The sequence below is a fragment of the Doryrhamphus excisus genome, chromosome 1, assembly GCF_030265055.1.
Source record: "Doryrhamphus excisus isolate RoL2022-K1 chromosome 1, RoL_Dexc_1.0, whole genome shotgun sequence".
In the NCBI taxonomy this organism is placed as follows: domain Eukaryota; kingdom Metazoa; phylum Chordata; class Actinopteri; order Syngnathiformes; family Syngnathidae; genus Doryrhamphus; species Doryrhamphus excisus.
Genome location: NC_080466.1, coordinates 29876770 through 29896366, shown reverse-complemented (window position 1 = coordinate 29896366; position 19597 = coordinate 29876770). Strand labels below are relative to the sequence as shown.

At 43.0% G+C, this 19597-nt stretch overlaps 2 protein-coding genes across 8 annotated transcripts in view; one reads left to right on the top strand and one right to left on the bottom strand.

The window, feature by feature from the left end:
- cdc42bpab (CDC42 binding protein kinase alpha (DMPK-like) b) overlaps positions 1 to 1975 on the top strand; it is a 76246-nt gene extending 74271 nt beyond the window's left edge. For all 6 annotated transcript variants that reach the window (XM_058074563.1, XM_058074550.1, XM_058074571.1 and 3 more), the window contains one exon: positions 226 to 1975. In XM_058074563.1, the coding sequence (XP_057930546.1) occupies positions 226 to 357 (132 nt within the window). In that variant the 3' untranslated portion in view covers positions 358 to 1975. The remainder of the gene's footprint in view (positions 1 to 225) is intronic.
- fzd3a (frizzled class receptor 3a) lies at positions 1064 to 19083 on the bottom strand. Of its 2 annotated transcripts, none has more exons than XM_058074622.1 (10): positions 18944 to 19083; positions 18593 to 18735; positions 17570 to 17957; positions 6542 to 6738; positions 5989 to 6451; positions 5569 to 5868; positions 5224 to 5475; positions 3769 to 3917; positions 2725 to 2982; positions 1064 to 2650 (listed from the first exon to the last, which is right to left on the bottom strand). In XM_058074622.1, the coding sequence occupies exons 3-10, from the start codon at positions 17768 to 17770 to the stop codon at positions 2395 to 2397; spliced, it is 2076 nt and encodes a 691-aa protein (XP_057930605.1). In that variant the 5' UTR covers positions 17771 to 17957; positions 18593 to 18735; positions 18944 to 19083; the 3' UTR covers positions 1064 to 2394. The 2 variants fall into 2 exon arrangements, with proteins under 2 accessions (XP_057930605.1, XP_057930597.1); XM_058074614.1 differs by having other exon boundaries at positions 18593 to 18782; positions 18944 to 19035.
- Positions 19084 to 19597: the final 514 nt, after the last annotated feature.

The window sequence follows — 19597 nt, the reverse complement described above, 5'->3', positions numbered from 1 at the left end:
CTGTAAAGGCGGGGAAAGGGGGGGGGGGGGGGGGGAGTTATTACTGGCGGGTTCGAACCCGAATCTGGCATCGTTAGCTCCACATAGCCAAACATAAACACGACGTATCAACTAATAACGAGATCAATAAGGAGATCAATCCTGACTTCCATCGTCAATACGTGTGATGGTTACCATGGCAACAGAGGAATATTCTTCACCTCTAAACTCCGCCTTTTCTTTCAGGACTCGGACTCCCCCCGGCACTCCACGGCCTCCAACAGCTCCACCTTCAGCAGCCCCCCCAGCCCCGCCTCCCCCCACAAGACCAAGTCCTTGTCCCTGGAGAGCACGGACCGCATGGCCTGGGACACATGAGCACACACAAGACCACCAGTACGCTTCTTCTTCAGTCTTCTTCTTCAGTCCCCCCCCCCCCCCCCCCCAAAGAACTGCACCCCACCTTCCCCCCCTTTATATTCACCTTGACATGTCTGCTCGTGTGTACGGGACTCAGGGCGGAACCACACGAGAGACTGTCTTCTATGTGTTGAACGCCCCCCCCCCCCCCCCCCCCCCGTCCGCCCCTCCCTCCCTAAACCACCCACCCCAGCCCCCTCATTCAGATGCAAAGAAAAGCTTAAAAAAAAGATTTGTACTTGTACATAGGAGCCTTTCGGGTTTTAGGGGACAATATTTTAATTTATTTATCGTAGACGAGGAACGTTAGGTTTGCTTGGTGGCCCGCAGCAGACGGGTGGTGCTTAAAGAGCTCCTCCCCAACCCCACGCCCCCCCCCCCCCCCCCCCTCTTAAACAAAGTGTCACACTTTTGCTAACAGGAACATCATCATCATCATCATCATTCTCATTGGTCTCAGTGGAAGCGACGTCATCGCAGCGCTCCTTTTCTAGCGTAGACCACAATAATGTATATACGTAGAGTAATATATGATAAGGAAATACTATAGAGAACTACACGGGGGAAGACAGACTACTTTGGATTTTACTTTATTTGTTCACTCAGTCGGGGTTTTATTCACGTGGAATTTTGGAAACCTTTTTTTAATTATTTTTATGATTGATTTTAGATTTTTTTTTTTTTTTTTTACTTTGACACTTTCCACCCCCCCCCCCACCCCGTTACTTCCTGTATGGTTCACATTTGGGACACACACACACACCGAGGTGATGTTTTTTTACGCTGCGATCATGTTTGGTAAACAAGACGTTCCTGCTTCTGTCAAAGATGTTGGAAAGTTAGGATGATCTGCTCGTTTAAAAAAAAAAAAGAATGTCAACACTAAGGTTTCTTTAATTGGTAATTTTTCATAGCCCTGCACAATAACAAAAGAAACCCAGTTTATCGTGTTTTTTTTTTTTGTCCTTAAAACACTACCGCAGTACTACACTACTACAGTACACGACGAGTACACGTGTTACTGAGCTGACACTAATTCCGTTTTTTTCTTTTTTTAAATGAAAAATCAGCAAGTAAGCAGACTTTCAAATTTAGCTTTGACGTGTGGAATGTATTCTCTCATTGAAAGGACGGTTAGCAGTACGACCCCCCCCCCCCAACTCCACCCCCCATGGCAGAAAATTCAACAAAACAAATTGCCTTTGCATTTCAGTGAGTTCTTATCCCCCGATTCCTTCTCTATTATTTTTTTGCTTTCATATCATAACACTTTGGCGTTTTCTAGGTTTGCTTTGTAATAATTTGTACAGTTTTGCATGTTCTAGATGTAATCATTTGGGTTTTTTTGTTTTGTTTTTGGTTTCTTTTTTTTTTGTTTGTTTTTTTCTTTCTCCTTTGAACGGTTTGGGTGTTTTACCGAGGATAACCCACTACAGGTGATGTAGATTGTTTTTGCACAAAAAAAATATTTAAGGTCAAAAGAAAAATGTATGGAAAGCGGCTGCCACGCCAATGCGGACCACTCATATTTACCCGACTCCGATGTATTTCAATAAAGCGGAGGGCTGTTACCAACGGATGCTTGCGTGTGTCATTTATTTAACAAAAAAAAAATACAAAATTTGCGCACCAAAACTTTTTGACATTTTTTATACAAGCAAAGACTATTTAGAATTGGACTATTGTTGAAGCTGTAAGGCAGTTTTGGATTCAGCTATTCCCCTTTTTCAGCCCTTTATTCCTAATTCCCCCGATTTGTTCCTCTCCAATATTCGGGAGAATTCTTTCGCTCGAACATTCAAGCGTGAAAATGTTCTGAAAGGAGGGATTTGGGTCCATCCTGCTGTTCCACACAAAAAAAGGCAAACTAGTCCGTGGATCCGTGAAAGATGGAGACATCATCGGCTGGAAAAAAAAAAAAAAACATTCCCAAAAAGTACGAGTCTGACGCCAAAAACTCCTGAAGGTTTTAAGGCACGGATCCACACATGGCGGTCAGGCCGTGTCCTCCTCCAAAACCCTGTGGATCCCGTTTCCGGGCGCGCCCAGCACGGTTTGTGGGGCGGCGCTTAGGTCCCTGATGCTGCTGTGCCGCGATTGGCTCTCCAGTCTCTGGGCAGAGCCGTGGCGGGATAGGCCGTCCAGGCGGTTGGTGCTGCAGTGCCTGGACTGGGACGGGTCGTCGAGGTGAGGCATGCTCCCGTAGGGGGCGGGGTGGTCCTCCGCGGCTCGGAAGCTGGAGGCCGTGTATCTTGAGAGGCGAGAAGACGGAAAGCGTCAGGGTCCGCTCGTGACGGCGAGGTCGCACAAAGGTCGTCAACTCACCTGCCGTCCCGGGAGCGGTGCAGGCTGCCGTGGTAGCTGCTCATCTTGGAGCGCCCGCTGCGGACCGAGCCGGCCCGGCTGGTGCTGCCGCTGGGCGGCTCGTCCAGCATGGCCAGGTGGGTGGAGGAGGCGTGGGTGGACGTGCCCTGCGTGGACGTGCCCCGCGACTTCCTCACGATGGGCGTGTGGGGGTCCCTCAGGAGCAGCTGGGCAAAGTCGGGCTCCTGCAGGATCTGCCGGCTCTCCTTCACCATCCCGCTGAAGACGAGGACGCAGGCAGGGAAGGACACGGGGACGGGGGGAAGGGGACACGGGGGGAGGGGCGGCAGTAGACGGAGGAGTGAGTGGAGGAGTTGATGGGAGACGGGTTTAACGCTCTTGAAAATGGAGGGGGGGGCGGAGAAGGACTCATTTTTTACCACTGAACTTTTCAAAATCTTTTCACCGTTAAAATGTCAACATGGCCGACGAGGACGTCACGGAAATGAGCCCTTGGCTTCCGTCGACATAAGCGGTCACATTTGTACGGAGCCGTTGACTATGGACTAGACCGGATCTGATCCATCCAGCATCATTCATGGTTCCACGGAAAGTCTTCCGGGTCCTGAAGCGGCGAAACAGCCCCGGCCGTCATACTACCGCCACCATATTTTACTCTTGTGTGATGTTCTTTTTCCAAAAGGTCCTGGCTTGACTTGGTCTTGAGACTTGACAGCTTTCTGGTCCACGTGGACAAAGCGTTGAAGTGGGTTCCACTTGATGTAAATGATCCGGTAAATCAATCTACGATACGATATCGGTCTAAAAAAAAAATGGCGTCTTTGTCGGCGCTAAAATATTTGGAGTGTCAAATAACGCATCTTATAAATGTTTTTAATATTTGGCTAAAAACTGCGGTACACCAAGCGCATAAAATAAAATATACTATAATTATGATCCTATGTGCGTCACGGCGATCGCTCCTCCGCATCGACATGTACCGCGCCCGCCATCTTTGGCCACACAGAGAGATACACAATAAGAGGGAAGCGTTTATGTACGTACTCTTTGCGGCTTTTCCCGTGGAAGAAGCTGGCCCACTCGAAGCACGTCTTCTTGCTGCCCACCCAGAAGACGGACGGGATTCCCACGATCAGCATCATCACGTACTTGATCAGGAAGAGCGCCAAGTCGGGACGACTGCTGCGCTCCACCTACGGGTCACACAAAGTCGAGTCAAAATAATGTCATTTTAATTAATTAATTAATTAATCACGGAAAGTGTCAAAAGCGACTGAAAGGTTATTTTTAGTTTGTGTTTGTGATTACTGCAAAAAAAGGCCAGTAAGGATAATTCATAATGCCGCCTACAGAGAACATACTAACTCCTTATTTCTTAAAATCACAAATACTTCAACTTGCTGATATAGTTCATCTTCAAACAGCTAAAATAATGCATAAGGCTAAAAAAAATAACCAATTAGCTAAAAATGTAATCCAATACTTCTCTACAAGAGAGGAGAAATATGATCTCAGGGAAGAAGTACATTTGAAAGACTTCTATGCTAGGACTACGTTATGCTAGCCATAGCATTTCAGTATGTGGAATCAAACTATGGAATGGATTGAGTAAGGAAATCAAACAATGCACAACGATGAGCCAATTCAAGAAACAATACAAGCAGTTGATGTTTGCTAAATACAAGGATGAAGAGTCTTGAACCAGTCATGATGTGCTATATATATCACTATATTGACACTTACTATGGTACCCATTATGTCATTGGATGCTCATATCACCGAGTACTTCGGTACGTGACAAAAAAAAATAATAATAAAAATTAAAAAAAAACTATATTATGAAAGCAGGAAGTGAACAAATGTAACAGTTACTGATTGTAAAAGTACCAGATGGAGGGGTAGGATTTAATAAGCTTTGCTTCTTCCTACTCCTTTTGGACCTGTGGAACTGTGAACTGATTATGTGATGCATTCAATTGTAAAATGAAATGTTCAAATGAAATAAAACCATTACCATTATGATTACAGTAAGAATGAATGGCAATTGTGCCCCATGTTAGTCAGTGTTGATGCAGTAGCAACATCATGTTCATGTTAGAAGACGATGACATCATACAGTGTATCACGCTGTGTGTGTGTGTGTGTGAAGGGTCAAGCATCACCAGGAAGATGATAGGCCAGCAGTGGTCCCAGCCTGAAGGCAGGCTTTTATCTAAAAGATAAATATAGAACTACACCAGGAGTCTCTGCTATTGACTTTGTGTGTCTGATTTCATGTGGATGATGACGAGGGGGGGTTGGGGGGGGGGGGGATTGGATGCAGCTGTACTGATGTGGGCCGGGTTAAACCCGTCGACCTCTGCTAGTACACACACACGCACACACGGTGGATTACGGTGCTGCTCTTTTACAAAAATTCCCAGATTACACGCGAGATTAACATCAGCACTGAGTATAGTTGATCATGTGATCTTTGCTGGAGCGGCGTTGCGGCGTTACCTGGTAGGGACACGGGATGTGGTAGTGGCGACACCGCTCCTGCACCCAGGTGGTCTCCCAGACGGCGCGGTGGCTGTTCTCGTAGAGGTAGCAGGCCAGGACGGTGAGCAGGGGCACCAGGTAGAGGACGGAGAACACGCCGATGCGGATCATGAACTTCACCAGCTTCTCCTGGTTCTCCTTCTCCAGGGGGATCTCCATGCGGACGCGGTTGAGGGCCGCGATTCCCGCCAGCAGCAGCACCACGCCCACCTGACACACCAAGACCAAGCCCCCCCCCCCTTGTGAGTGGCGGTACGGAACGGCGTTAAGACGAGCACATCACTGCCGGGGGGGCGTCCTCACCACCACGTCCACGCCGAGTGGCGCCAGCAGGAACCAGCGCAGGGCCGCCAGGTTGTAAAGACCCACGAAGCAAACGCCGCTCACGCTGTCGCCCTCAATCTTGTTCATGGCGAGGAGGCTGACGGTGAGGACGCCGGGGATGCCCCAGGCGCAGGCGTGGAAGAGGAGGGCCTTCTTCTCGATGGCCTCGCTGCCCCACTTGGGCACGGCGGCCAGGAACCAGGTGATGGTGAGGATGACCCACCAGACGCTGCCCGCCATGGTGAAGAAGTACAGCACCATGAAGAGAAGCGTGCACGCCTGACGGAAGACAAAGGCACTTGAACGCACCATTTTATATTTTCTATCTATTATTCTATTTTCTATCTTTTAAATGTAAATAAACGTCCATAGCTTGAGTGTAAATACTAGCATCGTCACCTTATTATGGGACCCCTGAGTCACAGTGGACGCTCGGAAGCGGCCGGGGATGGCGGCGTTACAGGACACCCTGTCCTCCAGCAGGAAGCCCAGGAAGAACATGAGGGACACCATCATGTAGCACACGGCGTAGAAGATGATGGGCCTCTCCGGGTAGCGGAAGCGCGACACGTCGATGAGGAAGGTGAGGAAGGTGAAGAGGGTGGCGGAGAGGCATACGATGGACACCACGCCGATGAAGTAGCGGGCGAAGGTCAGCTCCTCGCGCGTGAAGTACATGTTGGGGCACGGGGGCGAGCAGTCGCGGACCCCCATGAAGGTGTAGCCCAGCTCCGGGTCGATTTTCAGCTCGCGAGGGCACCAGAAGCCGTAGTCCCGCTGGACGGGGATGGGCGGCTCGGTGGTGTCCATGCTGGAGAGGAGGTCTACTGGACGTGGGTAGGGGTCGTCGCAGTCTGGAAACCTGGAAGAAGACACGCTAGCTTTACTTCTTAACGGACGTGTAGTCATCGCAAGTGTAGTGCGCTTCAGGTGCGCCCGCTCCGGCACCAACCTGTTGCAGTCCATCTCCTCGGGCCAGCTGACGCCAAACATGTCCATGAGCTTGTAGCAGTCGCTCTTGGCCTGCAGGCACAGTCGGCGGCAGGGCAGGGTCATGCGGCCGTACTCGGTGCACACCGGCGCGTACATGGCGCACAGAAACATCCGGAGCTCGGGGGAGCACTGCAGGTTGACCATGGGATGGAACGGCTGCGGGAGGAGAGACAAGACAGGAAGTGACAGTGAGTGTTGACGGCGGCTCGGAAATGTGGGCCAAAGCGAGGCACAAAGGGAGCAACGGAGCATGTCGTCTGACAGTTGTAGTTGATGAGTGTAAAAACAACACTGCCCCCCCCCCGTCCCTAATAATCCCTCACCCCCTTTTTCCTTGCCTCCCAACTCCAGAGGGGGAGCGGCGCAAGCTCAACATCCCCCAACACACACACACACACACTAAATGTTGCTGCTGACAGGGCCTTTGTGTAGCCAGGAGGACCACGCTGTGACTGACTGACACTCTGTACACACAAACCACGGAAGTACAGTACTTTATTTACATCATAACACGCCACCGGCTAAATTAGCAACGTCACACACACACACACACACACAGTGAGCCAAGAAATAGTACACACAGTGTGCGTGTGAAAATCCAAATACACAACATATACAAATCAGGCGTGCCACCCCCAAAATGTAAAGCCTGAAAGCTAGCATGTATGAAAGACAGTGGCAGTGAGAAAGGGGAAGGGGTGAGGAAGGCAGGGGGGCAATTTATTTGTGTGTTTGTTAGAAGGGGGGAGGGGCAGGAGTGTATCGCGATACTTTGTTCTGCGGTACTGTATCGCTATTGAAAAAGTATGATATGGATATTTTTAGGCATTTATCATAGACTATCATATAGACTATGATATAGACCAGGGGTCTCAAACACGCGGACACTAGTCTGAGGCCCCCGCCTTGATATGAAAGTTTAATGTAAGTGTGGCCCGTGCAAAGTTTGATATGGATGCTGTATGGTATCATGTACCCAGAAAAAATTATTACGTTTGATTAATGTTCATGTTAAAGGTTAAATAACTGTTAATAGTTATCCTCCCTATCCGTGTGGAAGTGGTAAGTTTTTGGCTATTTACGTTTAAAGTAAATAACTTGAAGGCTACCGTTTAGGTCGCTAGCTCTCTAGTTTGCGAGTTAGCATGTGTCTCAAGACCCTGCAGTTGCGCAATATGTTGTAAATAAAGAGTATAAATGTGACTATAGTCGTGTTTTGTCATGTCTACAGGGCTCTAATAATGCTTTGTTCATTTTAATCTGAAAAAAATAATTTGTCTACCCACCAACTATATGTGGTTTCTTAATTTTTAATTATTTGCCGTTTTATTATTATTATATTGATTTATTACTGATTGATTTTCTTTATTCTTGATCTTATTTTGTGTAGAAAAATAAAAAAGATATATGAGAACAAACAATTAAACAAGCTAAACAAGTTCAACGTTCGCTTATAGTCAAATGAGCCACAATAGCTTTTTTTTAAAAAAACTCTTACACACATTTGGTTACACTATCTGAAAAATGTAAACAAAACACAACCTGCACACTTTGACCGCAACCAGGCCACCATACGTGACATTAAAAATAGTCTGTCTGTCTGCAGCATTGCGGTGACGTCAGCGCATTTCTGTCCTAATGACGTTTCCTAAATAGACTCACGGCATGTCAAAGGATTATAAAAGGCTTTTAAGGCTTGGCCCCCGACGCAGCAAATCGCCGATTCGTACAACAAAATGACCAAAAGACGTATGACTGGACCAGTCAGGACTTGGGATGCAAACTAAAACGGTAGTACTCTTCATAGTTTGATTCCACATACTGAAATGCTATGGCTAGCATAACGTAGTCCTAGCATAGAAGTGTTTCAAATGTACTTCTTCCCTGAGATCATATTTCTCCTCTCTTGTAGAGAAGTATTGGATGACATTTTTAGCTAATTGGTTATTTTTAGCCTTAAGTATTATTTTAGCTGTTTGATTAAGTATTTGTGATTTTAGAAATAAGGAGTTAGTATGTTCTCTGTAGGCGGCATTATGAATTATCCTTACTGACCTTTTTTGCAGTACATTTATTGAGTGAAGATTGCTTTTATAGTTATTAGCCCATATTTCCACACAATATGAGTTAGTACGTCGTTGTTAGCAAAACACAAATGCAAGTGGGTAGAGGATGTAATCCACACTGAGACTTCTGGGAAAAAAGGTGCCATTGTATGGTTGTTATTTCCCATTAGCGTCATGCCTGACGGCATGGCTAACCATTCAAGGATGATAAAAACATAGTGTGCGTCTTCATTTTGCTGCTGGGTACTGATATACTTTGTAGAAAATAACGTGTCTATTTTTAAACCTCCACACCATTCATGCCTCCCCTTGCCTTTTTCTATGGCTCCCCTCCTCCACCTCCTCACTACCAGGACAGCCATTTTACGAGCGTCAACATGAGGCGGGCTGCAGTGGACGGGACATATGGGCCATACAAGTCCTGTGCCACCAACACATCCGGGCCCCACGGAGACCGAGGATGCTTCTCCGTGGGGGATTGAACGTTAATGGGTACATCGAGCACAGCTGGCCAACCACTGGTCCAATTATGTACCCATGTACACCGCAATGAGCGTGTAAGCTTGCACAGGTGACGGCTGGTTCCAGATGTCATTTTCAACATCGCTCTGACCTTATGAAATATTCATAACTGTCCGGTTTGGATTTTTGAACCCGAGGCAGAATTTATCATAACATTTTATGAATGTAATCCTAATCATATGAGGAACTTTACCATGTCAAAAACACCCGGGTGATCGCTTATCTACTTTTTAATGATTAGATTATTTTAGTAATTATATTTTATAAATAAATTGTATTAATAATTGTTTTTTTTATATATTAATGTATTAATGTAATAATATTTTTTTATTACATTTTATAAATAAATAAAGATAATGACGCTGTCAATTTTCATGTTCTGTATTACCAATGGAAAACTGAGGGTTTTAAATTGTAAATAAAATATTATATTATATATATTATATATATAATAATTGAGATTTGGTTGGTTTAAAGCATTTTATTAATATTTCTAAAATAAATATTAAATATAACTAATTGACATTTTGGTTTGGTTAAAAAAATACTACAAAATTCCTTGTTTAAAGCATTGTATTAATATTCACTAATGATAATCATAATAGATTATTATTATTACAGAGCAGAGCATTTATTAATGAATAATTTTTTAAATATTTAATATTTAGAGATTTGGGTTAGTTTAAAAACAAATGTTGTGATGCTGTAAGACCATATAGAACAAATTGATTTTTAAAAATCTAAAAATATATGAAGCAAACCAGCGTGCCACACTCCTCCAAGGCGACCCCCCCAACTTAAATTCTAGACAATCAGCCCTTTCTTGCATAATCCCGCACACAGATGGACGGACAGCACTGACGGAAACCAGACTGCTGTAAAGATTACAATTTTGATTAGCAATTTAAAACCGTTATATCTATAACCGCTTTTGTCCCACTTTTATTGTGGCGGGACCAAAAACGATGTCTAGAAGTGTTAAACCCAGCCTTGACCTTAGATTCACCCCTAAGCGGTTTGCCGATTATACAGCATATCTGAATAAAGATTAGGACTGGGGTGCAATCAATTATTAATACCGCCTGACCCCATTACACGCACATTCAAATGTATGCTAGCATATATGTCTTTGTAAATGCTAAAGCAATTAGTTTTTAATGAAGGCGGCAGCTAAACCGCTGTGATTGGATGATTTGCTGCCAGTCGTCCATCATGTCTGCGTCTGCGTTGATTTGATTTTTTAATAAAAAAAAATTCCAGTCACACTAGTCTCTCCTCTTCTCTCTAACGCTGCCATTCCAATTCCGCTAATTTCTAACCTTAGCGCCATGGTAACGAATGATGCATCACTGGAGGGGGAAGAGGGAGGAGACCAGGGTTCGAGGAGGTCAGGGTGCGGGGCGGAGGGGACCACCTCCCAGGAGGCAAGAAAGCCTCCACTCCCTTTGTTAATAGCACAATTGGGACAGTTTCCTGGGCAACGGGTGAGCCCTGCACAGGGGGAGGGGGAAGGACAAAAGAGATGGGGTGGGGGGGGGGGGGTTGAGAGAGCGAAGGGATGGGTCCACCGAGTCAGCCGTGTCATTCAACGCTAAGAAACCCCTTTGCGTCCTTGAGAGTGTGTATAAGGTCGGTGTTGTGAAAGCGGCGCTACGCTGCCTAGATGAGCTTCTCATTCAGTCGGCAGCCAATAAACACGCTGTCGGACATTACATAAAACAAGAGGGTCTTTTAAAGCCTGGGTCACGCCGGCTAGGATTTAGCAGACCATGTTGTGTTTCTTTATACGTGTGCGTGTCTTTGCTAGTCAGGCGCATCAGCGTTTTTTTTTTTTTGTTTGTTTACACAAAGTCACGTTGTGGCTATTTGACGCAGCATGGGTGGGGTAACCAGGTTATTCTCAATATTTGTAACATGATAAGAGTTTGGGTGGATGTGCCGTACACCTGAGACAAGAGGCCGACTTAGCTGTGAAAAAGGACCGCAACATGGCTTTCAATGGATTACAAACAAGAGCGGTTATTATAGTCTTTGTGGCGAGACACAGTATCTACGCAAGTACCAACAGTACAGGCTTCGGGAAAAATGATTTGTGTTGGCGTGGATCATAGGTGATAAATACTAATATATAGTTTCCGAAGGCCCCGCTTTTTAAATGATTTGGTTTCTGATGCAAGTTTTCACCCAAATTTTGCCCCGGTTTTCGTGACAATATTGCACGTAATAAACCAGTCCTTGTATACATGTGCGAAATAAACAAAGTCTGTTTGATTTGTGATTTTGAGCCATTAAGCACACACACAAAAAAAGCACCTTCAGTGCATTTTTATTGAGTGCAACCGCTAAACTGCTACATAACCCGCCACGGGGCCAAGGGAAGTTGAGAATGCTAGCAATTTGATAAAGACAGTGACTTGAGAATTTATTTTTTATTTTAGATAGACGTAATCGCAATGTATGAATATGAAGATGCCCCCCCCCACACGTCATTGCAACTTGCATGATTTGTTTGTCTTAATTTTATGCCTTCCCGATGCAGTTCCCACAGCTTAGCGTGGGAGTACCGGCTAATATTCGGAAACAGTACATAAAATCAGAGCATATAAAAAAATAACAGTAATAGCTAAAAATGTGGATAATGTTCAGTGTCAAATTAGTCCTTTCATAAAAAATAATGATCAAATTCAACCCAATTCACCTGTGAATCCAAAATCGCAAATCTATATTTTGGGTCCAAAATAATAATAATAAATAATAATTATAAAAAAAAAAAATAATTTCAGACAAACAAGGATGTTCTGTTACCTGGCAACCAGGTATGGAGAATTAGGCTTGTTTGCGATGCCTTTCGCAGTGGGCCAACATGAAGTCAAAACAACAAGCAGAATATCATACATATAAAAAAATAACAGTAATAGCTAAAAATGTGGATAATGTTCAGTCCTTTCATAAAAAATAATGATCAAATTCAACCCAATTCTCCTGTGAATCCAAAATCGCAAATCTATATTTTCGGTCCAAAATAATAATAATAATAATTATTATTAATAATAATAATAATTTCAGACAAACAAGGATGTTCTGTTACCTGGCAACCAGGTATGGAGAATTGGGCTTGTTTGCGATGCCTTTCGCAGTGGGCCAACATGAAGTCAAAACAACAAGCAGAATACCATACCGAGCTGGGAACCTAGCGTACAGTAAGACCATCTGTTCTGGATGTCCAGGACAGTTCACTGATTTGCCGTGATGAAGGCACGCTGGTCTACATTCATTCATCTCCAAAAGGAGGGAGTTTACCCACTTTCTTTTTGTAAATGTCAGTCAAATCCGCCACGGTCCCACTTATCTTGGGACGCGATGGCACAGTATCATTGTGGCCCAGAAATAGCCGATTCCCAGCCCTGAGGCCGCTGCCCCACTTCAGCTGCGAGGTCATTCGGCGGTCACCGATGACAGGGCTACGCCGAAAGGAATCTTAAACCACAAAGTCTTAACTATTTGTGTAAAAACGCAGAGTACATCTGCTGTGTTTATACTACTTATTAGTATACACGAGTAACGGATAAATTACCCAAAATGTGCCCATTTTTGACACACGGCATGACGGTGACATCCGATTTCGGTTCAACTTCTGTATTATTAGCGTATTTTCCGGACTATAAGTCGCACTTTTTTTCAGAGGTTGGCTGTTCCTGCGACTTATACTCCAGAGCGACTTATAAATGAAAAAACTTTATGTTACATAAACACTGGACACCTTTTCTGTTCATGTTTATTTTTTGTGGAGCTGAATAACCATTGTGTTAGCATATCTGACTTAGCTGAATAACCATTGTGTTAGCATATCTTACATACCTTACTTAGCTGAATAACCATTGTGTTAGCATACCTTACTTAGCTAAATAACCATTGTGTTAGCATATCTTACATACCTTACTTAGCTTAATAACCACTGTGTTAGCATATCTTACACCTATTCAGCTTGTTCTTTTATTGTTAAAACTTGCCTTCCAAGAGGACATAAATGTTTTGGTCAAGTAGTTTGTAAAATAAATTACCCACAAAAAATGCGACTTATGTATGCATTTTTGGCCTTGTGCGACTTATACTCTGGAGCGATTTGTAGCCCAGAAAATATGGTACTTTAATAGTAATCACTTCCACAACAACTCAAGTAGTTTGTAAAATAAATTACCCACAAAAAATGCAACTTATACTACAGTGCGACTTATGTATGTTTTTTTTCTACCTAATTATACAGTTTTGGCCGTGTGCGACTTATACTCCGGAGCGATTTATAGCCCAGAAAATACGGTACTTTAATAGTAATCACTTCCGCGACAACTCAAGTAGTTTGTAAAGTAAATTACCCACAAAAAAATGTGACTTATGTATGTTTTTTTTTTTTCTACCTAATGATGCATTTTTGGCCTTGTGCGACTTATACTCCGGAGCGATTTATAGTCCAGAAAATACGGTATATATTTAGATCAGATCAGCACTCATTCTCCAGGAAACTCCTCCAGTTCCGTTCCCACAGTGAACGCTACAGGACTTGCATTCATTCCACACGCCATGCAGCTCTACAATACTTCATCATTCATAACATTATTGCGCTGTACTGTCTAAATTATATTTTAATCATATTGCATTGCATTAAAAAATATAAATTTTCATATTATTTGAGCTACGGAAAAAGTATAAAATGTAAGGCGCGCTATAGAGGCCCAGTAGGCTGCAGAAGCTGCATCAACATGATCCACAATCCTTACCTGTTGTATTTATAGTACTAAATACATGATCATATATCAAATTGTATTCACCCACTGCCACTCATGATGCCGGATTGAGTCATCATGCTTCTGTTCCCAAACAAACATTTGGGTCTCACAGCAACTATGGTGTGTTCAAGGACGACTGAACAAAGGGCGAAATGTCACCACTGGATGAAAAACATGATCATTTTACCTGTATTATCACCTATTCGGATATTACGGTGAATGAGATGTGTTTTCTGCAGAAAAAAAGGCCTACAAAAATTAAAATAAAATCTTTTTCTGTAAACATATATAACTTATTAGCATATCTACATGGGTTGGTTTACAAAGTGCCAAATATCCAAGTGTCCTCTGTAAGTATGCACACCCCTGCTCTAACTATGATGTTGAAATATAGTAATTTAAAAAGTAAAACAGAAGTTGGTAAAAGGAACCCCCATGTGAATAGGATACACAAAAAGTAGAAGCCATGAAATGGACCCGCAACACAATACTTAAGAGTTTTACACAAAAAAAGTGCATGAACGACAGCCGCTGGTTCGCGTCCAAGTCCCAGTTTCTCCACGGTGCCCGGCATTCATCATCATTATCACGGCCATTCAAGGAAGCTAATTCCCTTTAAAATCATCCGTCAATTCTCGTTTGGCTGCCCTCGACATCTTAAAGGCTTTGAATTCTCCCATGACCTGGATCTCGGGGCCAGTTAGCCACCAAACAAGAGCCAAAAACAGGGCAACAGGATTTGGAACCCGTTTTGGTTTTCCGGAGAGGAACCGGCATTTCTGGCCGCTAAAAGAGACTTAATTGTGGATGCATGACCAATCAAAGTGAACACCGTCAAAAGCAGACGTGCTCTCGCTGTGTGTTCGTCGTGTTGCCACACACACTGCGATCCCGGGGCTTGGATCAACAACACGCTTTTACTTTACAAGGCGGCAATTAAAATGATCAGAAAATCCATTTTTTTTGTCAAAGGTGACGGGAAATGTGTGCAGATTATCGCCGTTTCCCCCAGCGGCGAGCCCGAATACGATACGGGTGATGTTGCATGCTGGCGGAGCCACGCAAAGCAAGCTCAGAGGTTACATAACTCCAGATTTTTTTTTTTCGGCGAGGGGTGCAGATGGCCGGCGGAGCGCTAACCTTATACTCCACCGCTGTGATGTGTTCAGGGGAGGGGGGAGAGGGGTCAAAGGGTGACCACATAGATAAACGTAATAGCTACAACAGAGCTGTGTAATGTTTTGGGTCACGGTAATCAGTAATTGCTCAATAGACGGAGCTTAAAGCGGGATCAGTCGGTACATAAGACAGGATTTATTTAATGAGCGAATGCATCTGCTCCTTGATTGCGCGTACGTACGGCTGTGAAATGTACAGATTATGTACAGGATGGAAGCAAACGATAATTCATGCATTGAAGCTTTTAATCCGTTGATGGAAACAAATATTGCGTATGACGCTTGTCATGTAGAATGCGTCAAAATACTATTTTAGGATGACACGTCTCGAACGTTTAATAATGCACTCTTTTTCTCGCCCCCCCGGGGGGAATACATTTTAAAAATTAATTTTCTTCCTAATGTTTTGGTAATACACTCCCAAACCCCTGAAGGTGGAGGAGCCAGAAGAAAGTAGGCTATCACTTTGATATTACATCCTAAAACAATACATAAAGCACCTAGCCACAGTATCTGGGGTGGTGATGTCCGTGGGGCAGGAGGTGGAGCAGCACTAAAGCGCTTGATGGAACATAAATGACTCCACAAACATCACTTCTTGACCTGGCAAGATGCACGGCTAAGGAGAGACGTGCCGCCATTTCTTCCGTCTTACTCTGTGATGACAAATAAATAGCCAACGACGAAGAGGAAACAACAAAAATTGGAATTTGGATCCACAATAATAAATTAAAAAAAACATTGCTCGGGTACGTCTTACTAGTGGTGCACTAAATTATTCAATAAAAAGACAAAATCGCATATATCAATATAGAGACATGTATAGCACATCATGAGTATTGAACCAGTTATGATATGCTATACATGTCACTATATTGACAGTTACTATGGTAACCATTATGTCATTGTATGGTCATATCACCTCGTAGTTCGGTACGTGACAAAAATAAAATAAAATAAAAAAACTTAAACTATATTAGGAAAGCAGGAAGTGAACAAATTTAACAGTTACTGATTGTAAAAGTACCAGATGGAGGGGTAGGATTTAATAGGTTTTGCTTTTTCCTACTCCTTTTGGACATGTGGAACTGGGAACTGATTATGTGATGCATTCAATTGTAATCTGATGCATGTTCAAATGAAATAAAACCATTACCATTGGATCCACGTTTGCAATTCAGCATTAACGCAAATGTATGTTTTTCCCTCCAAAAATTGTCTATTCTCCTAAGTATGTATCATATAATACAGGTTAAACGATCAACACACAATTTTTACATGCGTCACTGAGATTTCGCACTTTCGGCATCCTCAAATCCACCGTGTTTGTGTGCCCTGACTAGCTACACCGTGACGCCACCATTACATGATCACTAGCGGTGTTTACATATACACGTTATATGTTAAATATTTTTAATAAAGGCATATCTAGGGCTTCAACTTGGATCGTTTCAAAAATGAACAATGGTAATCAAAGAGAAAAAGGGGAGGGTTCTGGAGCTGAATCTAATAACAACAGCAGTTTTATTGGAAATGTTGACACCATAACAAGGCTATGTTGTCCCACTACTAAAGACAATGCTTCGCATATCTCTTAAGGCATTGCAAACAAGCCTACTATGCACTTTTTTATATACATTTTGTATATTAAAGATGCTAAACGTAATCCAATGTAGGTCAATTATATGCTAAGCTATCAAAACAAAACAGCCACATATTAGCTTTTGTGTTTATACTAGGTGACAAAAATTGATTGTAGAAATAAGAGTGCCGAAAATGCCCCCGGGCTGCACTTTGGACACCTCTAAAGGCTTACAGGTTAATAGCGTACAGCTACTGAAATGGCATACACAGTTTATGTAATTAATCTATTTATATTCAAATGTAAAATCATGTAATTTTTCCATAATAATAAAAATAATGTATTCAATTTGGTAGACTTTGAGCTTGTTGCTAAAAGCTGGTTTGCGCGTTTTCCGACCGACAAAGCAATTTCAGTGCCCTAAAAAAAACATCTGCGACATAAGTGAATATATTAAAAATACCAATTATATAATATGATGCTAATGTAGTGACTGGCCTCGTTAAAATTTGTAAAAAAATGTGTCAAATTTTGGTCAGACGAAATACAAAATATTTTTAGAAATACTTTAAAAAATATATATATATTTTTTTGTCTTTATAAAGTCTGTCTGTTGGAAGCATAACACAAAAAATATTAATTTCCACAACAAGGCTTTATGGCAACATTTAGGCATTAGTGCTATATTTTTATATAAATATTAATGCATGTTCACTTAAAATTTAAGGGGACTGTGATATGTTTTTATGTTTTTAATTTCTTGAGCCGCTGCGGTGTAAATCTATAAATATAAGCGTACAGTGATGTGTGTACACGGCAAATGACCATAACCTTTGTGCCAGTTGTGTTCCATACCTCCATGGCGAGAGCGGCGGTTTGCTGGTCGTAGTGGTTGAGCACATTGGGCATGAAGGTGGAATTGTACGGCAACCCTTGGCACATCCGCAAGGTGATGGGCTCGCAGGTGAACAGGCTATGGCTCCCAGCCGCCGCATCCATGGGGATGGCGACGCACACCGTCAACATGGACACGGAGAGCACCCACCGCAGCTCCATGGCCCGTGGCGTTGTCGTAATAGCAGCAGTGGTTGGGGAATGAATAGGTTAGCTCCGATGACGGCTAGGAACAACTGTCCATTCTTCTCTATGGATCACAGGAGACGGGGCGGTCGATGGTTTAAGATGGCTGCATCCATGGTTGTCATCTCATCATATAGATTATGATGTAATTATGATTAGTAATCTAGGGGAGAAACAAATAAAATTAGTTTACACAAAATATTTTAACAAATGTTGTTAAAATGTCCAAATATTTTAACGTTTTACTTAATTTTAAGGTAATTTTTTTCCATCATATATGACGTCATCATAATTACGTATACTACATTTTATGTAATATATATTGCAGAATGTTAGCATGCTGACTGTACACACCCATAAAATCAATGTATACTTCCTCCAAACGAATACACACGTTTGATGGTTGTGAAGTGAAACAAATACACACTTGTGTGTCAATATTAAGGTTTATTTACTTTTTACAATGTACAATTTCGCCGTACGTTGATGACGTCACAGCTGATAACGTTTAAGCTAACTAGTTCGTCGTCCAGCTTGCCGCAATTAGTGACTCACAACGTGGATGGAAATCGTTCAAAATCAGCACACAAAAGAAGTGAAGCAACGGGGAGGAAGACCAACAAATAATTAATTCATCCCGTTGAGGTCATTTTAGTCGCCATGTCCACGCCGGTGCTTTATAACTTAAAACCCAGCAACCAGCACGCGCTGACCAGAGGTTGCCTTCAGCACAGGCGCCTAATAATATTCGGGTAACACACACAAAAAAAATGGCGGCGTTTTAAAAAGGAAGCTTACCAGACGAGTTTGGGGGCTGGAAATTCAAAAGCAACGACCGGGCGTACTCGCCATTCCTCCTCGACTTTAGCAACAATGTGCGAGTGTCCCTCAAGCAGCAGCAGCACCCTGTCTCCTCTCCTCCTGTCCTCCCTCGTCCCTGCCTTGGTGTCAAGCCACGTCGTCGACACACACAACTTCCGGTAAAGACCTAGACTTTAAAAGCATTTATGCGATACGTGGAAAAAAGCTGCGACAATCTTTACAGCGTTTAGATTCAGCAATATATTAAAATTAAACCAAGTTAAAAAGACCGAGTAAAATAAAAAGTAACATTTAAACTCCATGAAATTGAACCGTAATTTACTTTACTTTGACAGAGTGCGGTGGTTGCTTCCTTTTGGCGGTAGTTTTTTCCGCTACCTTGACAGGACACGGTCTCTTTCTTCACAGCAGGTTTTCTTCTGCGCGTTACCGCCCATCCAAGCGCGGGCACGTTGTCAGCATTTTTGAATGGAAAATATCTCCAAGAGGTCAAGTTTACATTTACAAAGTAAATTATGGCAATTAATCTGATGTATGATTAATTTAATTAACGCTTATATATGTATATATAGGCTATTTTCAATTAACAAAAAGCACATTTTTGTATTGAAATAAAATACAAAATAAAGCACATTTGTTTTGCACCATCAGGGCTTCTGCAGCTGCAGAGTCAGACCTCCAGCACAACATTTATCATCATTAGTCCACAGTGCACACGCCCCACTGTGGTTTTTGCTTTACAGCACCCCCTGTGTGTGTGACACGCAAAGCGCAGTCACTGTTACTATGGCAACGAGTAAACTATGCACAGGAGACGCGTTAGGTGGATGGACATTGGAGCAGCTGTGTGTTTGGCTCCTAAGAGGAACTGATGGTGAGTGTTTATGTACGTAAATATAAAATAAAAGCTAGTTAAGCGGTGTTATTTTCCATTCTAAATGTCAAATGCAAATACAAATAAAACAAAACAAGACACGATGC

Coding starts and splice junctions, on each gene's coding strand:
- fzd3a (XM_058074622.1), bottom strand. CDS start 17,770: ATGGAGCTGCGGTGGGTGCTCTCCGTGTCCATGTTGACGGTGTGCGTC. Junction 2,983..3,768: donor CACGGGAAAAGCCGCAAAGA/GTACGTACATAA, acceptor CCTCGTCTTCAG/CGGGATGGTGAAGGAGAGCC. Junction 2,651..2,724: donor CACCGCTCCCGGGACGGCAG/GTGAGTTGACGA, acceptor TCGCCTCTCAAG/ATACACGGCCTCCAGCTTCC.